Source organism: Nyctibius grandis, chromosome 2 (genome assembly GCF_013368605.1).
Source record: "Nyctibius grandis isolate bNycGra1 chromosome 2, bNycGra1.pri, whole genome shotgun sequence".
NCBI classification, from domain to species: Eukaryota; Metazoa; Chordata; class Aves; order Nyctibiiformes; family Nyctibiidae; genus Nyctibius; species Nyctibius grandis.
The window spans coordinates 16,899,030-16,917,909 of record NC_090659.1 but is presented as its reverse complement, the minus strand read 5'-3'; the positions used below and the strand labels follow the sequence as shown (position 1 = coordinate 16,917,909).

The following is an 18,880-nucleotide window of genomic DNA, read 5'->3' as shown; positions in this document are numbered from 1 at the left end:
GGAAGCTGGGATGATGGCACCTGCAGTGGTAAACGTTATGGATGCATAAATTGCCATCAGCTCAGTCTGCTAGGCTGAAAGAGCAGAGGCTGCAAGTTATATGCAGCAATTGCTTCTCCTGTGTTAATTCCCACAGCTGTCTAGAGCCAACATATATGGCCTTGCTCTCTTTAGACAGACAGTAGCTTTTTGCTACTGCTGGTTCAGTTCCTCTCCTGGAATTAGCTTTCCCCCAGCTATTTGCTTAGGCTTGGTGGCTGGTAAAAACCATAGTCCAGATGGAATCTATTTGCAGTAAAATATAGTTGTGAAGTGTAGTGAATGCTAATCTTTCCAGATATTAAAACATGTGTCTTGAACACCTTTTCATTCTTTTTCACCGTACTGATGGAGTATAGGTTTTTGGTCAAGTTACTTGGCAAAATCATTGTTTAAATACATCCAAATGGATGAGCATTTATTGCAGACAAACATGAGCCACTTCCCAAAACTAGTAATTAGTCCATAGTTATTTGTTGTCCTACATTGAAAGCTTTGGCGCATTTTTGTGTGAAATTAATAGTTCCAGACAGACACCTCTTGAAATGTAGCTCATGCTACGGCCCCATGAGTTCTGAAACACTGTTAGAAAACTCACCGTTCTTGTCATCTGTGTTCTGCCTCTGTCCCTGTTGCAAGTTATTGAAATACAGAAAGAAAACTTCCATTTACTAATGTTTTCTTATTTCTTGAACAGCAAGAGGTAGCATAGTTTGCTTTCGTTCACCTTCACTTCAGTTTTGTCTTTGCAAAGTAACAGGACGATGAGCTCTTCTGAGTGAAGTCAATAAACAATAGGTTGGTGCCAGCTCTTACTGCAGTGATGGAATGTGAGAAGGAAGTTATTAGATACAAATTACAGATCCATGGTTTAAACATTGCTTGTAACGATGTGCATAGGTGCATCATAGCAGGAGCTGTGCAGTGGTATGTGTGTTAAAACCAGAAATATGCCCACTGGAGTGGTCGGTATGTTTCTGTTGGAGTCAGTGGAACCGATTACCTCTTAAGGCTGCCTGGAACCCCAGTGTGTCTGCGGCATCAGAAACAGAGCTGACACCACCAAACTTCAAATACCCCGTTTCACCATGCACAGGAGCATAGATGATTTGTATTAATGACTGACCCAGTGTGCTACTTGGATGCTCAAGGGAAGCATCGTTTCCATGATAGAGAGAATGGGTTTTAATATCCCGTATGTGAGGAGGTTGAAGTGGAAGGTTCAAAGCCATGATGACCTTTGTGTCCACTGTGAAAGGAAAATGCTGGCCCTCCTTGCCAAAAGTCTCCACTCACAGGAGATTAAGATATACTAAAGGGGGGGAAGAGGGTGATTTGCAAGTGTTTTCATGGCTGCATCCAAGCCTAACAATTTACCCCCGTTGTTTACTGCTGAACTGTTAAATTCAGATGATGATAATATGGCTTTTACAAATATGTGAACTTATCAGTGTGTCAGGTAATTTTTTTGAGCAGTCTTTGAAAAATCCTGTCAGTGGCACCACTAAGCTAAGGCGAAATGTCAACAATTTCTTGTAAATGAGACACTGTAGTCTGTGATGCTAATAAAACCCTGGCTGGGATGGTATCAAGGGAGTATACAGTAAAAGCTGTCAAGGTATCGTGGTTCCAGGAGAAACAAGACTGAGTCATACTTGTTTACCGAAGAAGGTAAAATATAATAATACCAGGTGTGCTTACTTCATGGTGTTATTATTAAATAAAACTCCAAGACTTCTGAGAAAAATATCAGTATCCACATTCATTTGGTAGTAAACTTCTGCTTTAAAACAGTGGGTTTAAACTGATTACTGAGGTGAAAGGTGTGCAAAAGTTAGGCATACTGTCTGGGAAATGGCAGCGTGGTGGTGCTAATAGAGAAATGTGAATGGTACCAGAGCATTTAGCGTGACAGGGAGAAACAGCTCTGCACACTGTGCGAGAGAGAGGGTTTTGTCCCCATTTGAGAGGCTGATGCTTTATTCCAAATGTTGAAGTAGAAGTTCATTCCCTTTTCTGTTGTTCTCTATTGTCCCTCTCGGATACCTGCTCTTTGAAGAAGAGCCAGGATGATAAGCAGTTAAATCCAAGGAAACAAAACCAAGCATATTTTTTTCATGTTTCTTACAAGACATAGTACCTTTTCTAATACTAAGAATATGCGAAGTCCACCCACTGTCTTTGTTTGCAACAGAAACACATCAAGATGTAGCATTGTTTATATTAAACCAGTGTCTTCAGGTATGAGGCTCCAAGTCCCCTGATTACTGACAAATACTAGGGGATCTCCTCCTTGCCCCTGGCTCCTGAGGAGTGCTGCTAAGGGGCTGCATGGTATTGTTGCTTTTCTCATGTCTTTCATAACTGTGGCCTCTGAGAAGGTGTGGTCATCTTCTGTTTGCGCTGCTGAGCGTGGTTACTGTGATTGGCTCTCTGGAGTGCATGACTTAGTGCGTAGCCTTGATATCTAATGTGAAGCTGCTGTTACTGTTCGGGCTTGCTAGGATACATCCCTGCCTGTTGTGTATTCATGCCATTTGGTCTGTGGTACTGTGCGGTATGGCTGAGCATGATTAAATGACCAGAGTAATGCCAGTCCAGTTAGTTTCTGGTATTTGGCTTCATTCAAGAAGAAACTTGTTAAGAATGCATAAAGCACTTCATCTCCCCATCCCTTTCTCTTTGGAAGACAGTACTAATAGGGGAAGAGACTAGCTCATATTTGTATAAATAAAAATAAAATAAAGTAGACAGCTGGGACAATAATTACTTTCAGAGAAAGCCTGGAGTGCTTCTTTAGAACCTGAGTGTAGCTTCACACTTCTGTACAATGAGAGTTTTTAAAACCTATTAAATAGGGAAATTACCCTAAAGCCCAATTTCAGACATCTCGATTCTATAAGTGTATAGCAAGGCTCTCACTTCCATTTAGATATCTAAATCTAAGGCAAAACCACTTCTATTTTCCTTGTTACTTTTTCTTGAAACTTGCAATAAAATATAATCCAGTGAAATATTACCCTTGTGGTCTTGCAGAATATGTTGCCAGCAGGAATATGTTTTTTCCAGGAGTGATCAAAATACTAGGAGGGATATTCTAATACCTTTTTTTCTGCAAGCTTTTTAGAATATTTTCAGGAGCCTGATCCCATAAACTGTTGTAATCTTCCATCACTTCTGGCTTTTTTTTACATTCTCAGATGTCTAGTTCTTCAGCAGGCAGCAAGGGGGTTGCAGGTAGGGGCTACCCTTAAGCATTCACTTCTGGTAAGTTACTGGAGGGGAAACCAGGGCTCACTGTAATGGTGGGCATAGCCAATGAATAGGCACAGAGAATTGTTGTCTTTCGTCCTGCACCCTTCACTATCACACTCCCTGAAAAAAAAAAAAAAATTAAAAAGTTGGCCTTGATGCTGAGAATTTCCCAGCAAAATGCTGTGGACTGACATAGCTGAGTTGATTGCTTTTGTGTAGCTAAAAACAGATGGATATTGGATGCACGCATACAAATTATTTTTGAAGTGGCTTTCCATGTGACTAATTGATTTTCCTTTGTTTGTTTCATTAGGTTGCTTTTGTTGTACTTTTTTTAACTTTATGAGCTTGCCAATATCTGAGAGTGATCATTCATGTGAAAGGAAGAGGAAAAATAATTGCACTTTTTAAAAGCATGCTGTGTTTGTAGCTTAGGTGAGAGAAAGACAGAGAGCAGCTTGCTTTAATGTTGAAAGGCACATGGTATCTGATGCTCTTGATCAAAATCTGCTTGTCTTATACTCAGCATGCCTAGTTTAAATGTCTGTAGCTGGCCAATACTAGAAGCACCTTAACCTGGAGATCAGAAACAGATACTGGACTTATAAATCCACCTCAGTCTTGCAGTTGAAAGGTGATATCTTGCAGCTGAAAGGTGATAGTGTACATATAACATTTATTTCATGCTCATAAAAAGGTGAAATACTTGGTAAGAAAAATAAAATCAAGAAATCTGTTGTTCAGAAAGGATTTACCAAAAATAAAGTAGAAAGTTTCGGATGTACTGCGATTAGAATGGCAGGGGAAAACAAACAGTGGAGATGGTGAAATTTCTAAGCCAGTCTTTGAAATCAAGAAATTAAGAGAAGAACCCAGTGGTTTTATTCCCCTTTTTTAGTCTTTCTTCCATGTAAATGGAAACAGGTCATCCCTTATTCAGGCTCCTCCCTAAGTTAGCTGTTTGTATAACCTACCTGGGCTTGAAAGCTGCTATATTACTTCAAGTCTCTCTTGTGTTTCTGGAGGCCAAATATTTTGGGGAGAAAGGAACAGGAGATTCATTCTTGTTTCTATAGAGACTTAACTTTCTCCTAGCAGAGTCAGGCTTGTGGCATATTTTTATCAATACATTTTTTAACTTCTTAATATCCTATTTAAAAAGATCATACTGTCCTCCTTTTTGCTCTGAGTCCACTTTCAAAATTGTAGTAGGCAACCTTTTATAAAATGAAATTTTACAGGCTTAATCTCTGAAATGAGGTGAAGGAGAGAAGTTGCTAAATTCACATAAAAGGCTGTTCAAGCATATGTGATGCCATGAAAAAGATGCAAAACCACTTGTGTATGAAGGTGACAAAAAGTCACTGCATGTTTGAATATTTAAAGATCATTTATTCATTAGTAGTGAATTTCAAGTAGAAGATCAGATTAACAAACCTGAGACCTCGCTGCAGCTAGGTACTGAGTTAGCAAGCCTTTCAAAAGCAACAGTAGCAGTATCTGAGCATACATTTTTTTGGCCTATTGCCTGTGTATCATTCAAAATTAAGAGTGATCCCAGAAAATTCTTGATTTATTAAGCCACCAAATGCATTTGATAGTCAACTGCAGTATTCCCTCCTATCGTCCAAGACTGATTAAAGTCCTGAGGATTTTAGGTAGCTATATGAATTTAAAGCACTATGATGGATAAAAATGTTTAGAGCAATAGTTTGGGGTTTCTTTGTGAGCGTAGGGGTGCTTGTGTTGCCACCCTAATACACATCAGTACCGTGGGTCTTTTATGGAGGCCTTATGCATCAATGGTACAGCGGTGTTCGTAGTGCTGAGCTTCTGAGCTGAGCTTGCCGTGCTGAACGGCTGCACACGTTGGCCGACATGGCAGCCTCATCAGCAAAATTGTGTGGCCTTCACACAGAAGACCAAAACTGGGTCCTCTCCTTCCCTGGGTGTTAGATCCTGAAAGGTGATGTTGTGGCCACTGTCTGCTTTGAGATGCCAGAAGGAGATAAAGCCTCAAAGACGGAAGCTAGCAATAGTCAACTGAAGCATGAGTTGAAGCATCGTGTGTGCTGACTGCCTCTGTCCTGTCCTTTGTGAAAAGGGACAGCTCTGTGCACTATTCCTGTAGAAGCGGCTTTTCCGTTCCCACAACACTACTTCAAAAACAGAACAAAAAACCTCAGCAGTCAGTGTAGACAATTCCAGGTCAGTTCAACACTTGGCAGTCTTCTGTGAAGGGCACGTGAGGTAGTCCACAGCAAGCCTCTGGGTAAGGTCTCTTCTGGGTAAGAAAGTCCCGAGGAACTCTCTCGTTTCCATGTCCATATGAACTGAGTGCATTTTGAGCTAATTTGAGCTTCTTTCAAATTAAAAATTGATTTATTGATGGCAATGTGGAGCAAGCATGTTTGGAGTGTTATTCAGCTGTCAAAATACAGTATGGCTGATGGGGATTCTTTTTCCATCCCTGTGCAAAAGGAGGAGCTCCAGTCTGGCATCTTGCTAGTTTTTTCACTGCATTGCTAATGTTGAAATTTTTTTTTGTTTTTTTTGGCATTTCTGATTTCTTATTTGTTGGGATGTTCCAGAGTCTCTGATTCTTTTTTTTGTATTTAAAGGGGAGGAGGGAGATGGAGAAACAGGTAGCTTCTCATCGTTATAGAGTTTCTGGGTAAAATGCTCTTTCTTGTTATCTTTAAATAATTTTGTCCTGACACATCATTATAATTTTCTTCATTTAGCGATGATAAAGTAGCAGAAGAACAACCAGAAGAAGATGAGGAGCTAACTGTTGTGGAAGATGAAGATGCTGATGATGATGATGATGATGGTGATGAAATTGAGGAAGAGACAGAGGAAGAGTATGAGGAGGCAACTGAAAGAACTACCAGTATTGCAACCACTACCACCACAACTACAGAGTCTGTGGAAGAGGTTGTCAGAGGTAAATTCATGAGCATTTAGTGTGGGGCTAGAAAACTGATCCTGCTGCTTTGCATGTTTGCCCTTTACAACACAAAATGTTCCAAACAGCAAAATATCCTAAGTCGCAGCATTGTTATTGTCCTGGTTATCAGTCTTGGAGGCAGACACTGTCTGCAAACATGCAGTTACTTAGAGGAGACTTAGCTGAAAGCAAAAATCACTGAAAGGAAAATCGGCCTGGTTTAGGCCAAACCAGGACAGTTATGCTTTGGCTTCTGTAATTTGCACGTTGAATCCCTTCCCCTTGCCCTTGCCCATTACAAATATTCCATGGAGGTGTCTGTCTGTGAAGTGTGGTCATTGTGTATGATGTGGATGGAAGCAGAAAGGTTGGCTTAATTTTAAAGTAACATTAAATAAAATTTGACTGCCATATGTAGCAAATAACACAGGAAAAGTTTGTGTGTGGGTTGCCATGTGCATGTATTGCAAAAGGATAGGGAGTGTCAATTCAAAGCAGGAGGTAGCACTAACTGGTTCGGTCTCTTGTATTAACAGCGGTGATTAGTCATTTTGTGTGATTTCTGTTAGATACTTGTTTCCAGTGTTTCTCCATGAACTAGTAACTCAGTAAAATTAGGTGAATTTAGAAATAACTATGCAGAAAAGTGAACCTAACTAATGAGTTGTACGGAGGGGGGTAGGAAGAAATAGGAATGCATTGCCAAAAAAAAGAAAACATGGATTTAGAAAGAACTCTTCATTTCTAAAATTTGTTTTTCATGATATTTTGTAGTTACTAATGTAACTGCATTTTAAACTTTTAATTTTACCCTAGTCCACAGACAACATACCGACATAATATTTTTAAATGCCATATTTCTCCTATGGTACATATTTGAATGAATTATCCTTATATTTCTATTTTAATAAGTACAATTCCATATGGTGTCAATCTCAGTAAGATAGATGCCGATTTTTCTTCAGTGCTTACAACTTTACCAATAAGTGCTGGAGATGATGGCAGGAAATGAGATTAAAGGCTACAGTTGAAAAGAAAGAAGATGGGACTTGCAGGAGGCAGAGGAAAAATGGCAGTGATTGGGGCGGCTGTGAAATGAGGCAGAAAACATCTGACCTGGCTCCTTTCCTCTCCCCTTGCTTTCCCACCCCCTGCCTCTGGGGATGCTTGGGACTGGAGTGCCAGCGGAGTCCTCCATTTTGCATGTGGCAGCATCCTTTTCTCTTGAACCAATGTTTGGCAGAGCAGGTACGGAGCAGAGGGCTGCCGGCTACTCTTCATCACACATGCCGAGGACAGAAGGGTGCCCAGGGGATGCTTTGGAAAAAGCAGAGTTACTTCATTTACGTTTTTTCTGTTCGGTCTGCGTGCAGATAAGCTCGCTAATCAAAAGCGTTAACGCTTCACTAAAATCACTTGCAAATGTGTTTTTTTTTTTTCTAAGGCTGGCAACGCAGTCTTGTGCGTTTCTGTCTTATATAACTGTGTTGAGTGTTTTGCTCAGTTATTGGAGAGCCATTTCAGTGAGGAGGGGGCGGGAGGAGATTATGTTTAAATCTTTAAACCAATTAAATGTATTTCCATATGTGAGCTTTCACCACCTGGGGATAAAACGCCCTGTTCTTGCTGGTAAATGAATATTGAGAGAGGGGAAAAAAAAAAACCAAGTACACTTGACTTTAATGGGATTTTTGATGAGTGGAAATGAGGACGATTTAGGTAGAACGTGTTTCTTTACTGAGGTTGACATTTCAGAGAGGTTAAGATGTTTAGCCTTCAGGAAAGTAGTGTATAATAATATGAATGTAAAATACAAAAGAGATGATGTGAATTTTTGAAGCCACCTTTTAAAAATCCTTTAGAAATGTATACACTTGCTAGCTGATAATGAAATGCTATTGTCCTATTTTTCCCAAGTCTAAAATTTCCCACCTTGGGTGACTGTGGGTGAAATATGTGTTGCTGCAAATGAGGTGGGGGCACTCTGTTACCAATACAAGTTTTCAGCGCAGTTCTGCTCCAGCCCTTTGGGCTTTCTGGCCTCCAGCTGTCCTGGGGCATGGAGGGTGCCCAGACTGTCCCTATGCTTGCGTAACTGGTGTCTGACAGAGCTGCACTATGCAAAATGCTTGCTTATTTGTAAATGTAGAAGCATCCAGATAACTTAAAGCCTTGGCCCTTGCTTTTACTTCCCTTGCTGCACTTGAGAGAAAGCTTCCCACAGGGCCCCTGTCCTCCTGATGCAGCCAGCAGAACCAGCACAGGAACTTCTGTGGTGAGCATCTGTTGTCTTGCTGTTGCAAACAGAAAAGTTTGCTGCTGTCAGTGCACGTGAAAGAGGCAGAGGTACCTTGTAGACAACGTACGTAATTAAGAAGTGGTCCATCCTATGGAGACACCTTGAAAGCCTTTGCAGGTGGAGTTAAGGGTCAGACCTTCATTCGCATGGGCATGAGCTCTGCTCAGGCTACTTTTCCCAAGCGTTACTAAGTGCAGTTCATAAAACGTATCCTAGGATGCTCTTCACAGGCACTTTATGGCCAGTTTTATGTGTGCTTTATGAAGCTGTAACTAATATTATTCATTACCATTAAGGAGCACAGAGAGTGGGTTTGTCCAATTTGAGAGGAGTTGCTTTTCATATGTGAAATCAACACAGAGCAACTGTTCTAAAACCATAAATTAGGATCTAATTGTGAGCTGGTACTGAGCTCTTTCTTCCCCAAATCAATGGAATGATTGCCATCAACAATTAATAATTGAGAAGCATAAGTGTAATGTTATACTTTAAAGACACTTGAGCTATTGTGAACTATTGGGTGGTGAGATGCTGGAAGAGGTTGCACAGAGAATTTGTGGCTGCCCCCTCCCTGGCAGTGTTTAAGGCCAAGTTGGATGGGGCTTTGAGCAACCTGGTCTAGAGGAAAGGTGTCCCGGCCTGTGACAGGGGGGTTGGAACTAGATGATCTTTAAGATTCCTTCCAACCCAAACCATTCTATGATTCTATGATTATAGAATCAATTTGTCAGACAGTTTTATTTCTACGCATATTTTAATGAATTGTGATCAAAATAGCAATAGCAGAACTACTTGCAAACTTATTTCCAGTGAAAAGGAAGTTAGTCTTGCCTAGGGAATGGGAGAGGTCATTGGCAGGAGGACAGTCTTTTCATGCAGCTTCTGCAGCAACCATATTTTTATAAGCTATAGTGTTTATTCAAAAATGTGAATCAATTTTTCCTAGCGCAGTACTTGCCAGTATTGACTTTCCTGCCTTTTGTGAAGGACCATCTCTGTTCTCAGTTCATATGGAGTAGGGCAGCAAACCCAGTTTAAACTTTCAGATACGCTCTTGCTGGAGTTCAGATGTTAAATCCAGCCGATTGTGAGGCTGAGGTTGCAGGGATCCAAAGAGTGAAATTAATGTCAGGTTGATGTTTTTCACCTTTGATCACTGGAAGATTTTATCACTGCATTTGTGCTGAAGAAAGTGTGGCTCATTTATGAAGCCCTGCAGGAAAACTGTGACTCTTGACTTTTGTCTCTATGTGGAGTAAAGGAGGTGACTCTCTGCTAGCCAGGATTTAAGCAAGGAAGCGGTTTGATTTCTGCTGTTATTGTTGCAGCATCTCAGGTGTTGCAGAGCTGGTCCCTAGGCATCCAGGCTCCAGGTGATTCTTCCAGCACATGACTGAAGCAAGCAGGAGCTCTGCTCCCCCGTCATGTGCAATTGCTTGTGATTTTGTTTCTGCTCTCCTTCAGCACAGCAGGTGACAAAAAAAATCGGTCTCTCTTGGCGTACAACAAAGAATAAGCAATTTCAGCTTAGTGCTTCCTGTCAACATAGCAGTCAATCAGGTCTCATTTAAAGGAGAGCAGCGGGGTCAGCGCAGCAGCCTGGCAGAGAGCACTTGGCAGCTTCTTCGCATACCTATCAGCAGATGCAGGGGATTCAGCAGCATAAGCTTGAGCTGCCTTTTCTAGTGTATAATGTTGCCCTTTAGCAATTGGGTTTTCTTTCTCTAATTCAGCTGGATTTCTTTAAACATTAGGAAAGAATTTAAGCAGTGCTGCTTGACGTGACATTTTAACTGTGTTCACAATCTGGAGTTGCAAGTATGCTGGTTTCTTAGCAAGGGAAAAGTAACCTGATGTTTGTATGGTAGTTCTTAGCTTTATTGATCTAGCATGGGGGGTTGTTTTCTGAGGATTTTTATGTCTAAAAGACTTTAAATCCATTCAGTGACAGCTACCATCTATTCTAAGGCAAGGGAGGTTAACCCTGATTGCTAGACCTATCAGCTGTAAATTTTGGGATAATATTAGTAGCATATGCTAGATTAATTGGGCTTTTTTCACCCTCAGTAGCTTTGCCCCACTTTTTCTTTGAAAGATTATTATCTTTCTTTTAAAGTATTAGTTCCTTGTTCTTTGCTTCAACACTATGCAGTATGCTTTAGTGGGAAAGTGATAATGTGTGATTGTATTCCATATTAAGAAAACATTGATACATTGCTATGTGAGTAGTACACATTATGATAATGCTGCTATTTTTTTGTTACATCTTCATTAAGAATTATAATCTACTCTAACATATGAGCAAGAGTTGATAAAATTAACCTAATGGATTTACATTAAAATAACTGATAGCTTTTAATTAGACATTATAATTTAAAGCACAGCTATTCCACATAATATAATACTTCAAGATACGTTGCAATTGGAAGAAATCTTTTTTTATGATCTCGTAATCTTGTTGACGGAAAAGCAATATATTATTACTGCTTTGGGTCAAGGGCAAAAGTATTGAAATACTAAACACAGTAATAGTGTTCTTTTACATAAGGTTGGAGGGTGGAAAATGGTTTCATTTGAAATATATCCTGCCAGAAGAAATCCCCCAAGAATCTATTTCCGTAGAGAAAATGTCGTTTTACTATATTGAAACAATAATGAATTGAAGTTTTTGTTTTGCTGTGCAAAAAGACTGGAATGCACTTTTGGGCTAATCCTCGTATTCACTGTCTTGCCATGTTAGCATAATCATGGTGTTATGTGGAAATGATACCTTTTCTAAAATACACAAATCAATGAAATTTTATTGACTTACATTTAAAATCAAGCTGGGCTTTTTGTTTGGGTTCTGGCGATCAGTAGTAACTGTATGGCACCTTGGATCAAAATGTAGTTATGTTGTACACAAGTGAATAGAAAAAGTATTTTCACATATTTGTTCCACTTCAGAATTGTAAGGCTTTGTATTCTAGCCAAGTATACAATTAAATTTTTTTTGTATTCCAAATATTCCCCTCTAGTATCTTAAGAATAAACATTTGAGAGAGAAATTCAATCTTAATTGCACAGGATGGAAATTACAATTTTAGGGTATTTAACAGTTTTAGAAGAGCAGTTATTCAGTATTGCATTTAGAAGGCATCATTTTGCTTTTTTTCTTTTAACTTTCTCTGTAGAAAGTATTTTAGCAATTTTGTAGCTTGTGCACCAACTTTATTCCTAGAGTATGTGCCAGCTTCACAGCTGTCTTCTCGTACTTCCAAAACCTCTTCTGAAATTAACCTTTGTCTTTGAATACTCAAACTAAAATTTGGCTGCCTCTTCTAACCGTATATTCATAATGCGGAAGTTTTGTTTCAGTGAAATTATCTTTAAATATTCCCTTTTGATTAATTCATTGAGCAAGACAGTATTGTGCCTTTTTGGAACAAGAACGGTATAACTGAGAGAAAAACAGAGTGCATTTACTCCTGTCTAATTTTTCTCAGCTAGTTAAAAAATGGAGACTAATATAAATACCTGCGTATTAATATCTTCAAACTATAGCTCTTGTTTCCTGAAGACACGCAAGCCAAAATTGCTCCAGTTGCAATATTATATATACTAGCGCATGATAAAGTGGAGCATATACCTCATGATACATAGTTTAGAGCTTTATTCCTTTGGCCTCTATTGCACTAATCGATTACTCTGTTCTTTAGTGAAATACAAATGGTAAAATATAGCATAGCGATCCCATATCCTTAAGCGGCAAAGTGTTTTAGGTCCTTGTTTAAGAGTTGTTTGAGTCCTGCGTGATTATGATACACAATTTGAACTGACAGCAACACAGACAAAGCAAACACATACCAGTGCTAGTGAGATGGTTCATAACACAGTATGATTTATTTGTATGTACTTGACAATATCAACTTCAAACTTGAAGGGCTGGTAGTATAGAAAGACTCATCAATACAATATATTTTTAATTACTGTGGCTAAATTAAAGAACTTGTAGTATTTATAAACTAGCATGATGGTATCTTTTTACCGTAGCGTTAAGATAAAGATGTTTTTCAGAGGTGTAAACTAAACATAGGACCCACCTTGCAAGACAGGTCAGAGTCGGTAGTCTAGCTCCTCCTGTTTCTCCTTTTTTTCTTAAATCTCTTCAACTTTAATTTCTGGTTTAAGGTTTGGGACTCAGTGTGCCAGCATTTAAATGAGCTTAGTTCTCATGATCATGTAAATAAATTCAAATCCTGAAGAAAATACTGAGTAACCTTGATGTTTACAGCGATAGAAGTATGTAAATGTGGCTTTAATTTTTTTTTCTCCATTAGAAGTTTAAATTTTATTTCAGATTCCTCAGTTGAAAATGTTGGTGTTCACAGAGTAAGTGTTAGTCCCATGTGGAAAAAAAAAAGCATGGAGTTGAGGTTTTGAAATAAAGCAATTATAATTTCACTTTGATTTAAAATCTGTTTTCTTCAAGGAACAGAAAAAAATAATTTATATGGTAATGAAAGATTTTAAAATGCCATTCATAACCGTATTTTATATTTCCCTCTGTAAAAACTGATCATCAAAAGTATCTAAAATGTTTGCACATAAATTCTAATTAGCTCTACTTAGAGCATTTCAGTAAATGAATGTTTATGGAAGTATTTTGTGTAAAGCCACTATAAATCAATGTCCACATACTTGAAGCCTGTATTTCTAAGGGTGCTGAAGTCTGTGCTTTTCAAAGAAAAAAAAACACGGTCAGTGCTGATGTTTGGTGTAACTGATTAGTTTTCAGTATATCACTTTAACTATTCATTTAAAAGCAAATCGAAAGCTTTGGCACAGCACTGTCCTTCAAGGAATGATCTACGTGCTTGGTTAGAAACAACTCTTTTTGCACCGAGAGGCTGGAATAAGTATAAGAAGCTTGGAATGAGGAAAGTTGAAGTACACTTTCCTGATTATCTCAAAAATAATTTGCCATATCTAAGGTTTCAGAGAATGAAGGTATTGGCAACTGTAATCTTTGGTTTAGGGCACAGAGAAGATGAGAGAAATTTTACTCTTGAAGAAGGATGGTTTGAAAACTGTAAGCGTCTAAAACCAGAATTTAGACTGCTTATGAACCTGGGTTGTGGCAAAGGCTTGTCCTCTTTAATTTTATCCAGTTTCATGGAGCCAAAGGCAAAAATGCATCTTTGGAAGGGGGAGAGTGAGCAAGTTCTTTAAACAAAGCAAAGTTCACCATTGACGCTGAACTGGATACAAATTATTTGTGGTATCAAGTAGAATTGAATTACATGGTGGCAAAAAGTAACTCATCCTTTAATCTTTTTTCAGCAACAAGTTTAATATATGAAGAAAAGACAGCTTTTAATTTTTTGATTATTTAGCAGCGTATGCTGCCTCTCTGCTGCTAGTATAGTATATGTGAAAAAAACGTAGCTCATCCATCATAGGCATTAATGCTACACTAGGTAGCAGTGGAAGGGGAAATGGTATTTGGATTAATAGCCCAAGAAAACCTGTTGAATTTCCCATCTCTGCACTTCATTACACATCTTCTCAGACGAGGTGGTACATCTGAGGATCAAATGCGGTGTCCTTTTTCTGTGAGGACAAGTGATGGGGTTATGGAGAGGCATGGGAGGAGCAACTGGCCCACCAACAGGAGCAACGGGATCATTTCCCAGGCATTGAAGCTGGTTTAAAAATGTACCTTCGTCCCAAAGCAGGGGTGAAGGAACGCTACTTCAACCCCTCCACAGAGAACAGATGGTGGTGGCAACACTGGGAAAGGTACGACAGCAGCAAGAAGTTTCCTAGACTGGGCCAGCAATATGCTTCCCTCAAACAGAGCAATAGTGAAACAGGAACCCAGAGCATTTTCCCCCTCTCTTGTTTAATCTTCATTTTGGTCATAAACTGTTTGCACAGTAGACCATTTCTCTCTGCGGTGAAATAATCACCATTTAGGTTGGCTGTGCAGGCTGGAGGGAGGGACGCTTCCTTGTTCAAGTGCATCTTCATGTGTATAAATTACTTGAGTTTCCAAAGAGCCAGTTCCTTGTTATCTCTGGCATCAGTTGTTTGATGAGCAATTTTGCTTTTGTACATGCGAAAAAAAAATCTCTGCTGCTATTTCTGTGAGTGAGGTACCTATAGGAAAATTCAGATTAAATCTGTGAACCATTCCCATCCTGATAACACTTAACAGTGCAAAATGAAATAAATCAGACTTTGTAGCAGAACTAGCATTTTGAGGGAAAGCTGTAAGGCGCTTACTGTGTGGGCAGGGGTCAGCCCGTAGGCAATGGTAACTAAGACAGACTGAGTTGTTGAGACCTTTGTGGGTTTTTTAAATGACATTTCCCATCAGCAAGAATTCTCTTGATTATACCTGTCTCTTTAACGTCAAGAGTCACTATTCATTTCTAATTGACATGTGGCAGCTCTTCCAAGGCTGTGCAAAGTTAGCTTTGTGTGAAGATTTGACTGTATAATTGGCCGGCGGGGCTGAATTTGATTTTAAAATAAATCAGAAAAAACACATATACTAAATGTGGTCTATAATTAATGCTATGGTAGCATACAATTAATTGTAATTAATGTGTTGTGAAATTAAATATACTTATTTTGTTTTTTCTTAAAGTGGAAAAATGAGTATTCCTTCACCCCCTGCTATTCCTTTCCCCCTAATTGCTTGGTACAGAATTGCCACATTTGTAGCACATCCTTGATTGTTGCATACACTTAGATCTGTTAGAGCAAACCTATGCTCCCTAAAATTGATTCTTGACATTATTTATAGATACGATATGTGAGTATGTTAAACACATGTAAAATTATACCTATATTATACATTTAAGGAAATGTAGGTATACAGTGACTGACAATGCCAGCTGCACATAAAATCTGTTTATAAATAACGGTGTTCCTGGGGAGAGCGAAGTAATGGATCAGGACAGACTCTAAAAAGTAGGATTCTTTGTAGCCAACATCGGAGGGGTGATGAGCATGCGGGGGATTTTCAGAGCTAATGCACTGATATTTCTTCATACCTTTCAACCCCTGGGGATCTGCCTTCCACAAAATTCAAATATATGCAGAGAATTTAGAAGCCTCTAGTTGAGCGTACCAGTTTGTCTGCCGATGCGGTGTATGGGATGAAAGCAAATGAGGGGCGTGTTGGTGTTTAACATTGTGTAGATTTGAAAGGACTTAGGCAGTTATTTGAAAGATAAAACTGGTTTTGTCTGTTTGGAACATTATTGGTAAAGGGCTATACGTTTACATGTGTAATTGGCTGAATTCCAAATTGCAGGCAGAATTTGCTTTGTCTTCCTTTAATTTGTGTGGTTTGGTTCTTCCCTTACATTTTCATGTGTTGCAGGATGTAGGCAGAGACTGTGGCAGCTCACAGTGAACACAAACGCAAACCGCTTTAATTTTTTTCCTGTATATATTCACTGGGGATGAGATTTCCTCCCATGCATGGGTTAAAGCTATGGCAGTAATTTTATATTATGTGAGCTCTCAAACTATGAATTAAAAACGCTGTGCTTGGGCGGCTTGCAAAAGGGAGTTTCTTCAGTGGTGAATATATATATAAACAAGTGTCTGAAGAGAATTTATTTTCCTCTATAACTCATAAATATTTTGGTTTTGTTTTTTCTTTTGTGTAAGCTAGGAAGCCTTCTTAGTTTGGGCAGGGAGGGAGTATGTAGCTAAAAAAAACAAGAAAAAATGTGGCTCCTTCTGCTTTCAGATGTTCCCTTCCAGACAAATACTGAGTGGACTGCTTGGGCAGGAATCTGCCTGGGGCCATTGGCAGACCCCATGGACAACCAGTGGTTGTACCCCTCTGGCCTGGAAGCAGACGAAACTTCGCGCTTGGACCATTGCCACAGTGATGGAGCTTGTTTCAGGGCAATGCTCCTCAATGTATGCAGATAAAAGCAGGCGAAGCAGACTTAGGGGTGCAAATCTGAGTCAGTTCAAAATTTACCTTCATTGCTTCCGGGGTGGTTTTCCAGGGAAGGGGTTTCCTGTTCCCCAGAATACCTCCTGGTGCATCTCCTTCCTCGCTCTCCTCAGTGGGCACTGAGAGGCACCTAATTAAGAAACCAAGACAATACCATTTACATGCTAAATGTGGTTCCTCTGGGTCTCCTGTGACTAGAGGTGTGCTCTGAGCAAGCCGAGACTGGTCCCTGCCGTGCGATGATCTCCCGCTGGTACTTTGACGTGGCCGAAGGAAAGTGTGCGCCCTTCTTTTACGGCGGCTGCGGCGGGAACCGGAACAACTTTGACTCGGAGGAGTACTGCATGGCGGTCTGTGGCAGCGTCAGTAAGTGCCCCTCCACGTCTCCTGCCACATGGGAGCGGGCCTGGGCTCACACTAACCCTCAGCCGCGGTCTGTCCAATGCCTCCGCTCACTGCTAGATCCTCATTAGCCTCTTGCTAACCCAGCATGGTAGTGGGCAACTTCTTGGTGCTGTAGACGGCGGTCTGCAAGTAGGTAGCTAAAAGCCTAACACTTCCTTAGACGAGGCCTTCGCACTCACCTTCTCTTAATTTTCCGTCAAAGCGTACTGACATTTTGTGTGTCTGTGTGTGTGCACGTACAATGCATGTGCAGGAAAAAACACAAACTTTAGGGAAGCCTCGGGTAAGTTTAAAAATAGCTCATAGTTTGTACAGTGTGTTTTCATGTGTTATTTCTGACCTTTTTTAATCAAAGTGATATAAGCTCATTAAAATAACAATGTTTATTTCCAGGGTTTTTTTTCTTTTTGTTTGATTTGAGTTTGAATATTTTGTGTGTGTTTGCAACGAAAGGAGAGAAATGACATTTATTGTTTTAGATTTCCCTGAGGACTGCAATACATGTGGATGTGAATCACCTCCTACTTACTTTGCTTAACACACAGTATATTTTAATGATCATTTTCCCTAAAGAAGGAGTGTTTGCTCTGTGATTTTTGGTTTGAGAAGTGTGGCTTTCTCCATCACAGGGTATTGAAGCTGATGAATCAGACAGTGGATTTATCAGCTGGGTTTTGGGTTGGGAGCCTCTGGTACGCTGCCCTCCCATCTTCCTTGCTGGCATGTATTCTTGAGAGAGTATTGGCTGCTGTTTACATCTGACACATTGAAGAGTGAGTACATATCTCACTGCCCTGCTTACTCACAGGGTATGGAGTAGCAGAACAGAAGCAGTCCATTAGGGCTCCTTTTAGTGAAATATTTTCCAAACTGCACCTAGGAATGTTTGCAGTAAGTTGAACGCTTAAAAATGCACACAAATGCGTGCAGAGCCCTAGCAAGGTACGCTATGTGTGTCATGGAGTAGAGGAGCTGACCTGTATTTTATTGGACCAGGAGCAAGAGCAGGGATGGAGGCAGGATTGCTGCTCTGGTGCTCCAGCTGCAGTTCATCTCAGCATCTTTTAGAGCTGTTCACGGCAAACTCCACAGAGGGACATGGAAAAAGTCTACCACAAGGCGAGTGAGGAGGATACGTCATGGACAGTGATCAGGTTCTGCAACAAGACAGAAGATGTGAAGAGAGAGAAGAACTATGCAGTAGATTGGAGTGAGGTCTATAATATATGAGCTAAAAGAATGAAATTTCGAACCATTAAGTGGCTGTGTTAGGTAAGAGGTTTCCAGAGATGCAAAACATGGTTTGTCTCTGATTGCGTGCCCTATGACAGACAAGAAGAACTGGGACTCTGTAATGAGTTAAATTAGGACAGTAGTAGAAAAAAAGAATTTTAAAGAAGAAATATTTATGCAATGAAAAATGCAGGGTATGTGATATTGACGAGCAGTTGATATTGTAGACATGGAAGGAGGAAAGAAAAAGTAAACTGAAGATAGTTGGCTCATGCAGATTAGAGGCATAGAAAAAACACTGCAGTGAGAGATATGTTGAACAGTAAGCCTAGAAAAGCCACTTGAGCTCTTGTACATTTAGTTTCAGGTAGCCAGGATGAGGCTGTGTTTATTCTTTACTGTTACGGCCAGCAGAGAATTTGTAAAGGACGATTACCTTTTCCAGTCACACATGGGTGAGTATCTTGTATAAGTGGTGATTGGATCCCAGACAAGATGATGGCTATCTAAACTAACAATGGAAAACAGCTGAGAAACAGAACCTTTTGCTACTTTGCATCTGGAAGTAGTCTCAGTTAGCAAGGGAAGAATGACGGGACTGAACATGGTTTACCTCCACAGAGCTTTGGATACTTCAGGTGTTTACCTTGATCTATATGAGGCAAATGAAAGTCACCTACCTCTGATACTACACCTCCTGTGACAGTACCTGTTCCTTTGCCCAGAAATTAAA

The 18,880-nt window shown here is 39.9% G+C and overlaps 1 protein-coding gene across 5 annotated transcripts in view; it reads left to right on the top strand.

The window, feature by feature from the left end:
- Positions 1-18,880, top strand: part of APP (amyloid beta precursor protein) — a 222,271-nt gene that overhangs the window by 116,476 nt on the left and 86,915 nt on the right. For 3 of the 5 annotated variants that reach the window (XM_068417764.1, XM_068417773.1, XM_068417756.1), the window contains exons 6-7: positions 6,039-6,241; positions 16,708-16,875. In XM_068417764.1, coding sequence (XP_068273865.1) covers positions 6,039-6,241; positions 16,708-16,875 — 371 coding nt within the window. The remainder of the gene's footprint in view (positions 1-6,038; positions 6,242-16,707; positions 16,876-18,880) is intronic. The other 2 variants (XM_068417788.1, XM_068417780.1) reach the window with 1 other exon arrangement.